This window comes from Herpailurus yagouaroundi, unplaced genomic scaffold (assembly GCF_014898765.1).
Source record: "Herpailurus yagouaroundi ecotype Mexico unplaced genomic scaffold, PumYag 162, whole genome shotgun sequence".
Classification (NCBI taxonomy): Eukaryota; Metazoa; Chordata; class Mammalia; order Carnivora; family Felidae; genus Herpailurus; species Herpailurus yagouaroundi.
The window spans coordinates 59,196,042-59,208,879 of record NW_024412403.1 but is presented as its reverse complement, the minus strand read 5'-3'; the positions used below and the strand labels follow the sequence as shown (position 1 = coordinate 59,208,879).

General features: G+C 44.5%; 2 protein-coding genes across 4 annotated transcripts in view; one reads left to right on the top strand and one right to left on the bottom strand.

Moving 5' to 3' along the window:
- The window catches only part of PHLDB2 (pleckstrin homology like domain family B member 2), a 113,396-nt gene extending 108,601 nt beyond the window's left edge, over positions 1–4,795 (bottom strand). Inside the window, exon 1 of one of the 3 annotated variants that reach the window (XM_040484466.1) lies at positions 4,705–4,795. Coding sequence is in view for 1 of the 3 variants with exons in the window: in XM_040484463.1 (XP_040340397.1) it covers positions 3,339–3,342 (4 nt within the window). In the remaining 2 variants the exon portion in view is untranslated. Of the gene's footprint in view, positions 1–3,338; positions 3,645–4,361; positions 4,455–4,704 lie in introns of those variants that run through there. The other 2 variants (XM_040484465.1, XM_040484463.1) reach the window with 2 other exon arrangements.
- LOC121036514 (formin-like protein 5) lies at positions 3,510–6,027 on the top strand. Its single transcript, XM_040485026.1, has 3 exons — positions 3,510–3,603; positions 3,925–4,875; positions 5,360–6,027. Exons 1-3 carry the CDS (start codon positions 3,510–3,512, stop codon positions 5,470–5,472), a joined length of 1,158 nt encoding a protein of 385 aa, XP_040340960.1. The 3' UTR covers positions 5,473–6,027.
- Positions 6,028–12,838: the final 6,811 nt, after the last annotated feature.

Here is a 12,838-nt window from a genome sequence, read left to right as displayed (position 1 = left end):
CAAAGACAAGTTCTTGCCTAACTGTTTATCTTGAAGGGATGTGACACCCTGAGCTACCATTTTTGGTCTTATTCATTTTCAAAAGACAAGAGTCACATTACTCAGATGCCAATAAATATTTCCAGCCAACAGTTATTTAAAAAACAAAACAAAGCCAACGCCTGCCTTCTCTCCCATCATCTGAAACAAAAGTAACAACAATAACTACAAGGAAGGTGATCATGGGAAGGCTGCCCCCTTCTTTATTGTAGTACCTGCAGGGCGCAGACCCCTTAAAAAAGTCACCACTTTCAAATCATTTCTAAATATACTACCACATACTTGGCTTTGAGGTGCACCCATTGGCTAGTCATCAAGATGATAAGAACTTACCTCAGCACAGTTCAGAGTTCTGACCTCTCCCAAGAAAGGCATACTAAAACAGTCTCCTCTAATGCCAGAACCTCCCAGACTTGGGATGATTATAAACTACCCTGGCAGCAACACTTAGCACACAGACCTAGAATTCCTAATCACAGGCTTAATGGCTACTCATAGAAATGTAAATGTGCGAGTACATGTTTGTAATTGATCGGGCAATATGGGCACAGATTTTTTGATCTTTCAAAACTCACGGAGGTAACCCCTTTCTATAAACAGAGCCATTCACAAACGCCACGCTTTTTTAAACTCTCCCAGAAAATTAACAATAGCTTTACACTATTGTCATATTCTTCCCCATCAGGGAAACGGATGGAATGGTAGAGACTGGGGTATAAGAAAGTAACAGTGGCATAGGAGTTAGATGTGACTTGCAGGTCCCGCACTATCCAGTCAAGTGAGTGCATTGGAGGCAAAGGAGTCAGATAAGAGGATTTCCTTTTATTCTCAGGATTATTTTGTCTTACTCACCCAAAGGATAGCTAAACTCGAATGGTCTTCAGATTCCTAACCCAAGTTCTTTGCAATCCTACTTATTGTAGACAGCCATTCATCAGCTTATGAATTGCCCCCACAACTGCTCATTTCCTTATATGCCAGGTGGCTTTCCAAACCTCATACTCAGGAGGCCTCTCTCATTTCCCTCCTATCCATTCATGTACTCTACTCTTAAGCCATGAGGCAGGGAGGGATGGAAAATCTCAAATGTTTCTATTTTGTACCTGGATTCAAAAGCAGCATCTGCTAGCCTTGTGGAACCATCTGTTGCCCACTCTGCTATGGGAAGGGTAGTGTAGGCATCAGACGTAGAGTGTCACAGATCACACAATGGAATTATCTCCTTCTTAGGGCTGACACACACAGGCATATGCTCCACAGTCACCATGGCTAATGTTACTCTTCCCCAAAGGGTTTATTTATTTCCTCATGAAGAATGGTACCTCTAAATGCTCACAAAGGGTCAGGTCCACTAATAAAAAAAAAAAATACAGTTGCTTGAACATCAATTGCCAAACTCCCTAATTCTGGGTTGTACCCAGGACTAAGTCTGCCACAAACTCATGTGCGATCTTATGAGTCACTAATCTCCAGGCATCTCCGTTTTCACATCTATAAAATAAGAAGGTGGAACTTGGTGATCTCTGAGGCTCCCCTGTAGTCTAATACTCCCAAATTCTGTGATTTTTAAGTGAACAAAGTTGTCGATGAACACAAGTTCTTTCACATCTTTGGTATATTAAGACTCTTAATGCCAACGGCAAAAGAATCTGGTGCTGACAAAAAGGCTTCTATGACATGGTCTCTTGTGTTTAACAAGAACACAGTTGGTTTCTTGAGGATCGAAGTTAGATTAAGATCCCTAATCTTATTAACAGATGCCCACGAGGTAATACTCTGGTATTTTAGTGTATTATTCTGGAGCAGTATTCTAGATTTTGGGGGCTAGAGAATTCTTTGTGCCTGTTCTGTGCATTGTAGGATATTACATAGCAGCTGAGGCCTCTACCCACCATAGATGTCAGCCCAGTTGGCAGGGGGTGGGCTGTTCTCTACTTCCAGACGGACAACCAAAAATGTCTCCATACGTTAGCCAATATCCCTTGGGGAGCAAAAGCTACCCCCACTTCCAATTGAGAACCACTGCTATACTGGATATCAGGGCTTTAAAATAATGCACATCACTTAGAAATATTTTTGTTGTTGTTGTTAGTTTCAAATGGGTGACATTTACACTATTAATAAGTAAAGTACACCAAGACCTAACAGGTTTATAAAGCACATGTATTCCACTTGGAAGAAGTACAAAGCACAGCCTTTACAAATCGTTCATAGCACGCTTCCCTGCTAAGGGTTGAGAATTAGCACACAAAGTCATAACCTCAGCTGCTCTTTAAAAGTATCCCAAAGGAATCACGTTTTTCACAGTAACTTCCCTAGTACACTCTAGAATCAATCCTTGCTTAGAGACTTCGCGATAGGGCTTTGACGAGAATAAGGAAAACCAATGGTTGGTTTAAGCACTTTGGCTGTTTCTTCCTTCTCTTGTGCAAAGCCAGTAAATAAAAAATGTTTCCGCAAAGGATGCTAATGAGTTCTGGCTTTGGTCTATATCCTTTAAGATAGGGCTTAGCAAACTCTTAGCTCAATGCCCCAAGTATCTTTTTCCTCCACCACTTTAAACAGGCATCCAAGAGACACCCCCTCCCTACAGTCCTTCAGTCCTCAGCCCAAAGGAACAGCAGTTGCCAGCTGCATGAAACAGACTGAAGGCTGCAAACTGAAATGATTACTACTCTTAACCAAACATCTCATTTTCCCACTGGTGAGAAAGGCTGAGATTTGCAAACCTCTGGGTCTCAGGAGGTGAAGGCTACAGCAGTCAACTAAGAGCAAAAACTCAACTCTCCTTGGTTTTAAAGGAAATGCCAGTTGTACACGTTTTGAGAACTTTACAGAGTTTCTAAAGTACATATAATGTGTACATTTCCACATTAAAAATGTAAGGTGAAAAAAAAAAAAAACTCTTTTAAAGAACTAAGTCCAGGATATGAAAAGGGAATCTTGAATAGACACAACTGTTACTTTTCAAAGAACTCAGCTCTTTAATCAAACAAATATTTACATAATTGACGCCAACGGTACCAGGGATATAGCCATTCTGTTAAAATACTGGGCAACTCTAAAGGTTTATTTATCCCAAATCCAACTACTCTGTTGCTATCCTACCAGGAAGCAAGAATTCAAGTGCTCTCAGGGCAAAAGTTTAACCCTCTGAAACTGAACTTCATTTAGATCGCTCCCAGCTGAATTCAGACAAAGTCAGAATCTCAGGGACGTATGTCAAACACCTAAATTAGACCGAACGAGGAAGCTCGAAGTTACACTCCAGTACTTGAAAAGAAGTGTCTGCAACTTACACATTTATAGAATGAAGGGAAATATGGCTGACAAATACTTCTCCTAAAAGGAATCCACATTCGTACGCTGCTGCTTCTAGTTCCACTCCCAGCCGCGCTTGGCAGTGATGAGCTGTGCATTCTAGAACTCGTGAGAGCTACTTCAGAGCTGCCGGAGGAAGACTTCCAGGGATGAGGGCAGGGCCTGCCCAGAGTATTTCCAGCCCCAGGCCAGTCTACCAATTTAAAAGGCTGCGGGCACAGTTCCCTCTTCCACATAAGAAAGGTAGAGGGGCAGGCTCTGGAAGCAGGTTGGACTTCCGAAGCTCTTTCAAACAGAACACCTCCACCCTGGAAGGGACAGCCTGTCAGCCTTTTAATTGCCTGGCGGTGGCGGGAGTTAGCCAGCTCCTGGACACTTTAATTTAAAGTGATGACTGCTGGAGCTAAGTTATTGAATGCACCAGCAAACATTTCAGCCGCGCCTCCGCCCTGCCCGACGCGGGTGAAACAGGGGTTCAGGACATTCCCCAATGCTTCCTCCAGCCGCTGTCTCCAGGGCTGCGGAGACCGCCAGACCACAAACTTTTGGAGATCGGAATCTGAGGTTCTGCACGGTTCAAACTTGCGAGCCCCACTTTTGAAACAGTGGAATCAGAAGCGCAGCCAGTCAGATATTTGGGGGCGGAGGGGGGTCTTTTTCTGAATCCCGCGCCCCACACCATCCTGCAGCAGACCTTCTCTTTCCTCCGCCCATCGCGACAAAGCAGCTCTCCACCGAAGATCCCCGTACCTCTCCCCTTGGTCATTCCAGAGTTCTGGGCAAAAGTTGCCTCCGGTGCCCCCCCCCCCCCCCAAATCCCGCCCGTTCCCTGCAACCACTCTGTGAGAGTCTCCCCTACACCGACACTCTCCTGCAGGGTCCAGCCATCCACCGGGGTCCAGGGCCCCCCAAACTGGGGTTCCGCTAACCCCAGCCCAGGCTTTTGTCCCTACAGCCTGCAAGAGAAGCAAAGCAACTCCGCGTCCCCGGCTCCCACTCACCGTCTCATCTTTCCTCGAGCCGCGGCTCTCCACCGGCCCCGCCGCCCTCTCGCCTGGCCCCGGCCCCCGCCCCCGCCCTCCCTCCGGCCCCGGCCCCCCAGGCCGGGCCCCGCCGCAGCTCCAGCCGCCGCCGTCCGGCCACTCCGGGCTAGCGGTGCGCAGTCAGCGCGCCCCTCCTCGGCCCCGGCGGCCACTGCCTCCTCTCCGCCCCCAGCCCTCCGCCGCGCAACCGGCGGCGACCAACTCGGCGCGGGGGAGGCAGCGCCCCCCAGGGGCGCGGCCCGGACACCGGGAGCCGGCGCCGCCCCCTCCTTCCCGCCGGCCACCGACCCCCCCTCCTCACCTGGCGCTGCGGCGCGACGGGGTCCCGGCGGCCAGGGCGGGGAGGCGCGCTCGGTGAGCCACGCCACGCCGTGCGCTCCCCCTCGGGCCGCGGTGGTGGGCTCCGCGCGCCGCGCTCCCGGGCCCCGGCCCCTTCGCAGCCACCACGGCGGGCACCCTGGGACTCGAGGCGGTAAGGAGGTGAGCCGCCCAGCTCGCGGGCGGTGTGCAGTCGGGCTTTTCACGACTGCTGGAGGAGCCTGGCTGCTCGCCCCGGCTCCCGGCGCCAGTTCTCAAAGCCGCCTCTAGTGCCTTTACAGTCCCGCGCTAGAGACGTTTGTGGCAGGCTTTTTCTTTTCTTTCTTTTCTTTTCTTTTCTTTCTTTCTTTTTTTTTTTTTTTTACGAGCTGGAAGAAGGGCGGGAGGGTACACGTCCTCGGGTGATGATTTCCTCGCCCGACGTGAAGTTTCAACTGGGAAACTCCAGGTGACCACACCTCACCTGCTCCCGACAGTTCGCCCGCGGGCAGGTACCTGATGCGTCAGAAGAGCAGCTTTGCGAGCTCCTTGGGAAATGGCCTCAGCTAAGGGCTGATGATTGGAACTAATTCTGATTTCCTTTCGGTAATTTCTTTTGAAAGTTTCTGTTTTCCAACTTTTTTTTTTTTTTTTCTCAGTTGCTGCAACCAATGAGAACAATGCTGGTGGTGAATGGCCTCCATCGAGTGCCTCGGATGAAGGCACCGAAATGGACCCAGGGCAATCCGCGGTCCATCTGGGCACGCGGTAATGTGAGCCTCTACCAAGTCGGGAGCCCTTCTCTGGGGTTACAAAGATAAAGGCCGCCGGCCCTCGAGGAACCCGCAGAAGCAAGGAAGAGAGCACCATGAAATGCAAGCTATTTAACTTATGCTCTGTATGGTTTGGGGGAAGTTGTTTTAGCTCCTAGTAACAGTTTCTTGGTCTACAGTGTAGTAATAATGATACTGATGCTGGAAGTCGGCTAATAAGGTTTTGCATAATGTAGGCAAAGTACCTGACACCATGAGTGGCCCTAGTAGTCACCCAACAAATGGCTTATTTAATGCACTTTTCGTGTGTGCAAGAAAAAGCCTGATTTCTAATGTCAGGGAGAGACTCATTTATGAACTGCTTGGTGTTTTATAGAACTACCCCACCCCCACCCGGTCCTAGCTCTTTGCCCCACAGAAACATACAGAGGCCAATCCAAAGGTTAAGTGCTCCTGCAGTTCTCTCTTCTCCTACCTCATTAATTTTCTCCCTTTATTGGATCATCTCCATCAACATAAAATCATGCTACTTCTCCCATTTTAAAAACAAAAAACTCTTGAATCCCCTTCCCCCACCAGCCACTTGCCCCTCTTCTACTCTGCTATAGCAAAATGCCTTTAAAGAATTTTAACAAGGGCACCTGGGCGGTTCAATGGCTCACGCATCTGACCTCCACTCAGGTCTCATGGTTCATGAGTTCAAGCCCCACATCAGGCTTTGCACTGATAGCCTGCTTGGGATTCTTTCCCCCTCTCTCTGCCCCTACCCTGCTTGCACTCTCTCAAAATAAACAAATAAACTTCAAAAACAAAACAAAGAATTGTTAACAAAAGCCATCTCCATGTGCTGTCCTCCCATTTACTCCAGTCAGGCTTTTGCTTTGACCACGTCCCTCAAATTCTTCTTACCGAGATCAAACTCTCAAATCAAAAGGTGTTTCAGTCTTTACCTCACTTGGACAGTCAGCAGCAATTAACAGTTGATCACTTTCTCCTCCTGGAAACGGTTTCGACTTCCACACCACCGTGTTTTCATGGCTTTATTCCTAACCTTTGACCGTCCCTTCTTTTCTCCCAGCCGCTGAGCTGTGGAGTGCCCAGGGTTCAGACTTTGGATCTCTTGTCTATCCACACTCTCTCCCATGGTGATCTCATCCTGTTTCAGGGCACTAAATACCACCTACATGGTAACGACTCCCAAATCTCACCTCCAGCCGGGCGTTCTCCCCTGAACTGCAGGCTTCAGGCAGTTGCTCCCTTGGATGCCTATAGGGCTTCTCCCACTGAACATTTCCAACGCTGACATCCTGAGAGTCCTCCCTCTGTCCCCCACCCAACCTGTCCAAACTCAAGTCTCACTCCTATCAGGCCTAAAACCTTGGTATCATCTTTGATTTTCTATTTCTCTTGCATTTCCAATCCAATCCGTCAGGAAATCCTTTTAGCTCTACTTCAAAAGAAGTCCAAGAATTCAACTGCTTAGCACCACCACTGTTCTTACCACCCAGGTCTAACCTACCATCATGTCTTTACTTTGATTGCCCTAACCCTGTTTCTACTTTTGCCCCCCTCTGGGCTCTTCTCAACACAGCGGCCAGAGCAATCCCTTTCAACAGGAAGCTCATATCCCTCTTCTGCTCAAAACCCTGCGATGAACCCCATCTCAATCAGAACAAAAACGAAAGTCCATACAATAGCCCAGAAGGACAATACATGATCTGCCTTTCTCTAGCCTCAGCTCCTACTTCTCTCACTTCACTTACTTAGCTCCTGCCACAGTGGCCTCCTCGGTATTCCTGGACTAGATCCCTGGACAGGTATGCTTCCATCTCAGGGCTTTTATGCTAACTGGCCTCTCTGTCTGGACTTGTCCTCTCCCAGCTGTTTTGCTCCCTCACTTCCTTCAAGACCCTGATCAATTGTCACTGTGTTCCTCAGGCCTACCCTCACTATTTAAAATTAAAAATGCATTCTTCATATAGTAAGCTTTCTTTAGTGTTTTATTGACAGAACTTTTACCTTCTATAATATTATAAAATGTCCTTTAAAAGTTGTATTTGTTATCTAACTCTCCTCACTAGAATAGGAGTTCTGGGCAGGCAGGGATTTTTGTCTATTCTCTCCAGTGATAGATCCCCGATGCCCCTAGAATGATGGCTGGCATTTAGTGTGCATGGTAGCTTTGGGCCAGAGCACATGGTTGCAAATATTTCCTTGCCCAGAATGATGCCAGTTGACCAGATAGACATTTTCGAGATGGTTGTGCTCCCCCAAAGGTCTGAGGAGTATGTTTACCAACACATACATGAGAGGGGCTCAAAGAGTATTTATTCACTGTGACTTTTTAAAGTGACTAAAGCCAGTGGTACTTCTCACTCCTGCTTGCGTTCGTGTGGTTTTCAATAGCTTTCATTATTCCACGGGTGCCTGAGATGAAGCGGTCCCCCGAAAGGTGCAAAGCTTAAACTAAATGTGAAATGCAGACCCCAAGCATCTTAAAAGGTGGAGAAGACACTCAAAATGTAACACCAGCTATTATGTAATAATTCTTATTATCAGAATTTCTTTTAATTATGATATTTTTAAAAATAGAAAAAAAATGAGCTCTTTCCTTCTACTTTTTCCATTTCCTGGGTTCTTTACGATGAAGTGCCCTATGTAATCCCAGACCAGAGCCACACCTCACTCTATCTGCCCTTCTCTATTGTCCAGTAGGATTTGGTGCCGTAAACAACACAGCAGAACTTCCTTCCCTGTCCCCTTCTCTAGGATCTGGAGTGGTTGTAATACCTGATTTTACTTTGCTCTTTCCTCCCCTGAAGTAGGAAGTGGAGAAATGTTGCACAAAGTGATATTGTAAATTACTTATGAGTTATTGCATTTGGAATTAATTTTGCTATTGTGCCCTCTCATCAGCAAACACCAGTTGGACCTGATTAACTCATGTCCTGAACCTGAACATCTCTTCCTTTCTCTGCAGTGATAGCCTAACACATCTTTGTAGCTAGTAACTTGGGCCATTCTCAACCCCAGTCCAACTTGTGGAACAGCTACTTGTACTGATGTTCTCTTTGATATTAATCCTATATAAAGAATCAAGTTGTTTATTTTATTCTTTATTTTTTTTTCTTTTTTTTTTTTTAATTTTTTTTTCCAACGTTTATTTATTTTTGCGACAGAGAGAGACAGAGCATGAACGGGGGAGGGGCAGAGAGAGAGGGAGACACAGAATCGGAAACAGGCTCCAGGCTCTGAGCCATCAGCCCAGAGCCTGACGTGGGGCTCGAACTCACGGACTGCGAGATCGTGACCTGGCTGAAGTCGGACGCTTAACCGACTGCGCCACCCAGGCGCCCCTCAAGTTGTTTATTTTAAATTTTTTACGTTTATTTTTACTTTTGAGAGAGCGAGAGAGACAGAACATGAGTGGGGGAGAGGCAGAGAGAGAAGAAGATAGAATCCAAAGCAGGCTCCAGGCTCTGAACTGTCAACACAGAGCACTTACACGGGACTCCAACCCCCAAGCTGCAAGATCATGACCTGAGCCGACGTCAGAAGCTTAAACGACTGAACCACCTAGGTGCCCCAAGCCTGTATAAAGAATCGAGAATTTTTTATTTGCAGAGTGCAATGGAAAGATCACTGGTCGTGGAGTCAGACAGCCCTCGGTTTAAACCCTGACTCAGCCCCATTTGAATGTGTTACTTACTTTCATTGAGAAACAAGCTTCTTTTCTGAAAAATGAGACTGATAATACCTGACTCGTATTTTAATGAATGAATGTGATAAGGCACCATGCTTTCCACAGGAGATAGGTAGCACCCAGGGGACACACGAAAGTGTAGTGGTTTTTTTTTTTCCTTTTTTTAAAAATAAAAATGGTATATATTTAAGGCAACATGATGATTTCATGGACATACAAATAGTAAAAGGTTTACTAAGTCTAACATATCTTCTCACATAGTTACCTTATTTGTGTGGGTGGTAAGGACACCTGAAATCTACCCTCTTATCAATTTTCCAGTATTCAATACAATATTATTAACTATAGTCATCATGTACATTAGATCTCTAGACTTATTTATACTTTTAACTTCAACTCTATACTCTTTGACCAGCATCTCCCCACTTTCCCCACCCATTTTCCCCATCTCTCTGCCCCCAGTTATCACCTTTCTGCTCTCTGCTTCTATGTAATCGACCCTTAGATTCCACATATAAGTGAGATCATGCAGTTCTTTTCTTTCCATGTCTAGCATACTTAAAGTCCTCACCGAAAGAGTCATTTCCAACCACACTTGTCTTCTCTTGTGGAGCTGTTGTCAATGACATCAACCATTTTGTTTGGATTATCCTATGTTGAGTTCCACGTCATAAACTCATTTTAGAATTTAGTACTAAAATAAAGTTTCTCTTTCTTAAAAAATCGATGTTCCTTCATTTCTTAGAAAAGGTATTTTGTCTACTTTCGCAGTGGATTTGCCATTGTTGTTAAGGAGAACTGTGTAAACCCATGTTTCCCTTTGTATCCTGGTTGCCAGGAAGCTCAAAGTCATTAAATGATTGTACTATGGAAATAAAGATTTTGCTTCCTACCATTTCTTTTAAACATCTTTGATGTGTTTTTTATTTCAACAACCTTATTGGATATTTGGATTTTACTCTGTGTTCTCAAATGTATATTTAAACATATGAAGTATACAAAATACCTTAGCTCTTCAAATTAACACCATAATATTAACCAAAGTTAAAGTGGATATTTCCCCCCCTGTACAGCTTTATGTTCGAACTATTAAGATTGTTTCTCTAATTATGAGAATAATCTAAATACATTTGAAACATCTGATTAATTTATGCATTAAATGTTATCTTTCTCCCCTGCCCCCAGCCTTTTCTGTGAGTTTGTATTGGAATCAGTTAGGAAAAAGACGCTTTGTGTGTGTGTGTGTGTGTGTGTGTGTGTGTGTGTGTGTGTGTGCAAACTTTAATCAACCTATCCCAGCAGTGTTTATCAGGCCCATTTTTCTTTTCTAATCACTTGAAGAGCCTGAATTGATTTACTTTTCCAGTATAGCAGACTTAAAACAAGGAGTTTTCTTTGTAGCTTATCTGCTCATCACAGAAAAAAGCAATACTCTGTGAGCACCACTCCTCAATACCACAGGAAACTCAGCTTCTCTGTCTCTCCTGTTCATTTTTTCTTTCATCTGACTTTCATCTCTCTCCAGTTATCCCATTCCTTGATTTCAAACTCCCTAATGCTATGCTATGCTATAATACAATTCTATGCAGCCACGTTGGACAGGGATAAGTGTTTGAATTGATGTGTCAGATATATACAGACCTCACTGTTCTAGAGACTTCTGACAACTCAAAGCAGGAGCCAGGATTCAGAACATGAGGAATGCTAAACACAAAGGCAAATTTATTAAGCATCTACTCTGTTCCACACAATGTGCCCAGAGGAGTGGAAGATGGAGACAAAATAAGACATCTGTTATGTGTCTCTATATAAGGAGTTTAATGTGGTAATGTACCATAAAACATACTGTAAAAAAGTAAAGCAAATAAGTTCAGAGAAGGGGATATCTCTGCCCAATGAATCTATCAAGAAAGCTACTTGTATGTAACCTCCCTATGGAAAAAAGGGACCTTTTAGATAGAAGAGAGAGCATTAAGAATGCAAGGAGACGGTAAAGCCAAGGCTGATTAGGGAAGTGGTGAGTAACACTGGCTGCCTGAGCCCATGGGACATGGATGGAGGCATGAGAGATAAGATGGGGGAGTTGGGGCCAGATTTGGGGAGGGGAAGAATAGGTCTTTGAATTTTAGATTTCATGTCGAATGCCGTTTTAATTAGGTCATTTCCTTGCTCTAAACTTGCACTGGCTCCTTCTCACCAGACAAATACAGGAAGAGCCGGCGGCTGTGTAGGAAGTAGAAACTGATTATATGGGGCTAGGATGAAAGAGAGAGATGAGCTCCAGCCACAGGGTTTAAAGACTCCAATAAAGCAATAGGATTCTGTTTCCTAATATGTTAAACAAAGCTGTCAATCCAAGTCAAGGCTGCTCAGTTGACTAATCATTAAGGGCCCACTTAAAACACTGACTCCCTCTGCCCACTCCTAACTGCCATTCTTTTTTTCACGTTATGATAATCCCATAGTTACAGATCTTAAGATTCTCATAGAAAATAAGCACGAAACAGGTGCCTGTTAGCTTTTGGGCCAAGTGTTGGACTGGAAATTCCAATGAACTGGTTGTGTCACCAGGGGCTTGGGGCCACTTACTTTTTATAATGTTTCACATTATGGGGATAATTGCATTGTTTCTCTTGGGGGAGTTGTTAAGACAGCTAATAAAAACATTTATGTATAGAACCCAGCTCTGATTAGAGATTTAGTGTCAGTATTCAGTAAGTTATAAATGGTTGTTTGAAGCTCTTATTTCTGAGATACAGACGGTGATGGTTATAGCTAGCACAGTTCTTTTAGAGTCATTTGAGTTTCTGGCTATTGTCAAGAACCAAGTTTTTATGAGTTACAATTATGCCAAAAGAAGATGATCGAAATTTATTTACTGTTTCTCAAACAGGAACAAAAAGAAACTCTATTTAAAAGGTCCTTCTCTTATTGTTCATTTCAAGAGGCTGATTCTTGATGTACTGGTATTGTATTTATAAGACTGACATAGGAAACTCCAGTATGTAAACATGGGTGGATGAATGTACTATACCTTTAATATTAATATTAAAGTTAGCTCTGTAAAAGGCTTATCAACCCAACAAAGTACAAGAGAAAAGTTACATACATTGAGATGAATTTGCTAGTCAAGAAGGCAAATATGGATACATTTAAAGGGGGGCATTTTTCTCCTCCTATCCCCTGCTCTCCTCTTCAACAAAAGCCCAGATAAAGTCTGAGGATCTCCAACAGCAGGAGTGCTGGTGGGGAGAAATCACCTAAGCGCTCTCGATTCCTCTCGTCTGTTAACATCAATAGGCAATGTAATTAAGACAAGCCCTAATGTGGTTTATTGTTTTCCTATTGCACACGCTAGTTTTGTCTCTCATCCCATCTGGCTCCTGAAGTTCATCAAAGTGACTATCCAGGTGGAAAATTCCTTACACAGTCAATTTTGAAGGAGCCATATGGATGGAGAGCAACATTACCGCTAATAAATAACTCACTGATAATTAGTTCTCAAAAGGAAGTTTCATCTCTCATGGGCTATTAGCATTTCATGTTAAATTCTCTAGGACTTCGTAAATAGTTGAATGCTTTGCTCTTGCTGGAAATATCAACTCCTTGTTTTCCATTCTAACTGTCACAATCCTTAGAACAAGGAAGAGGAGGGTTGAGGG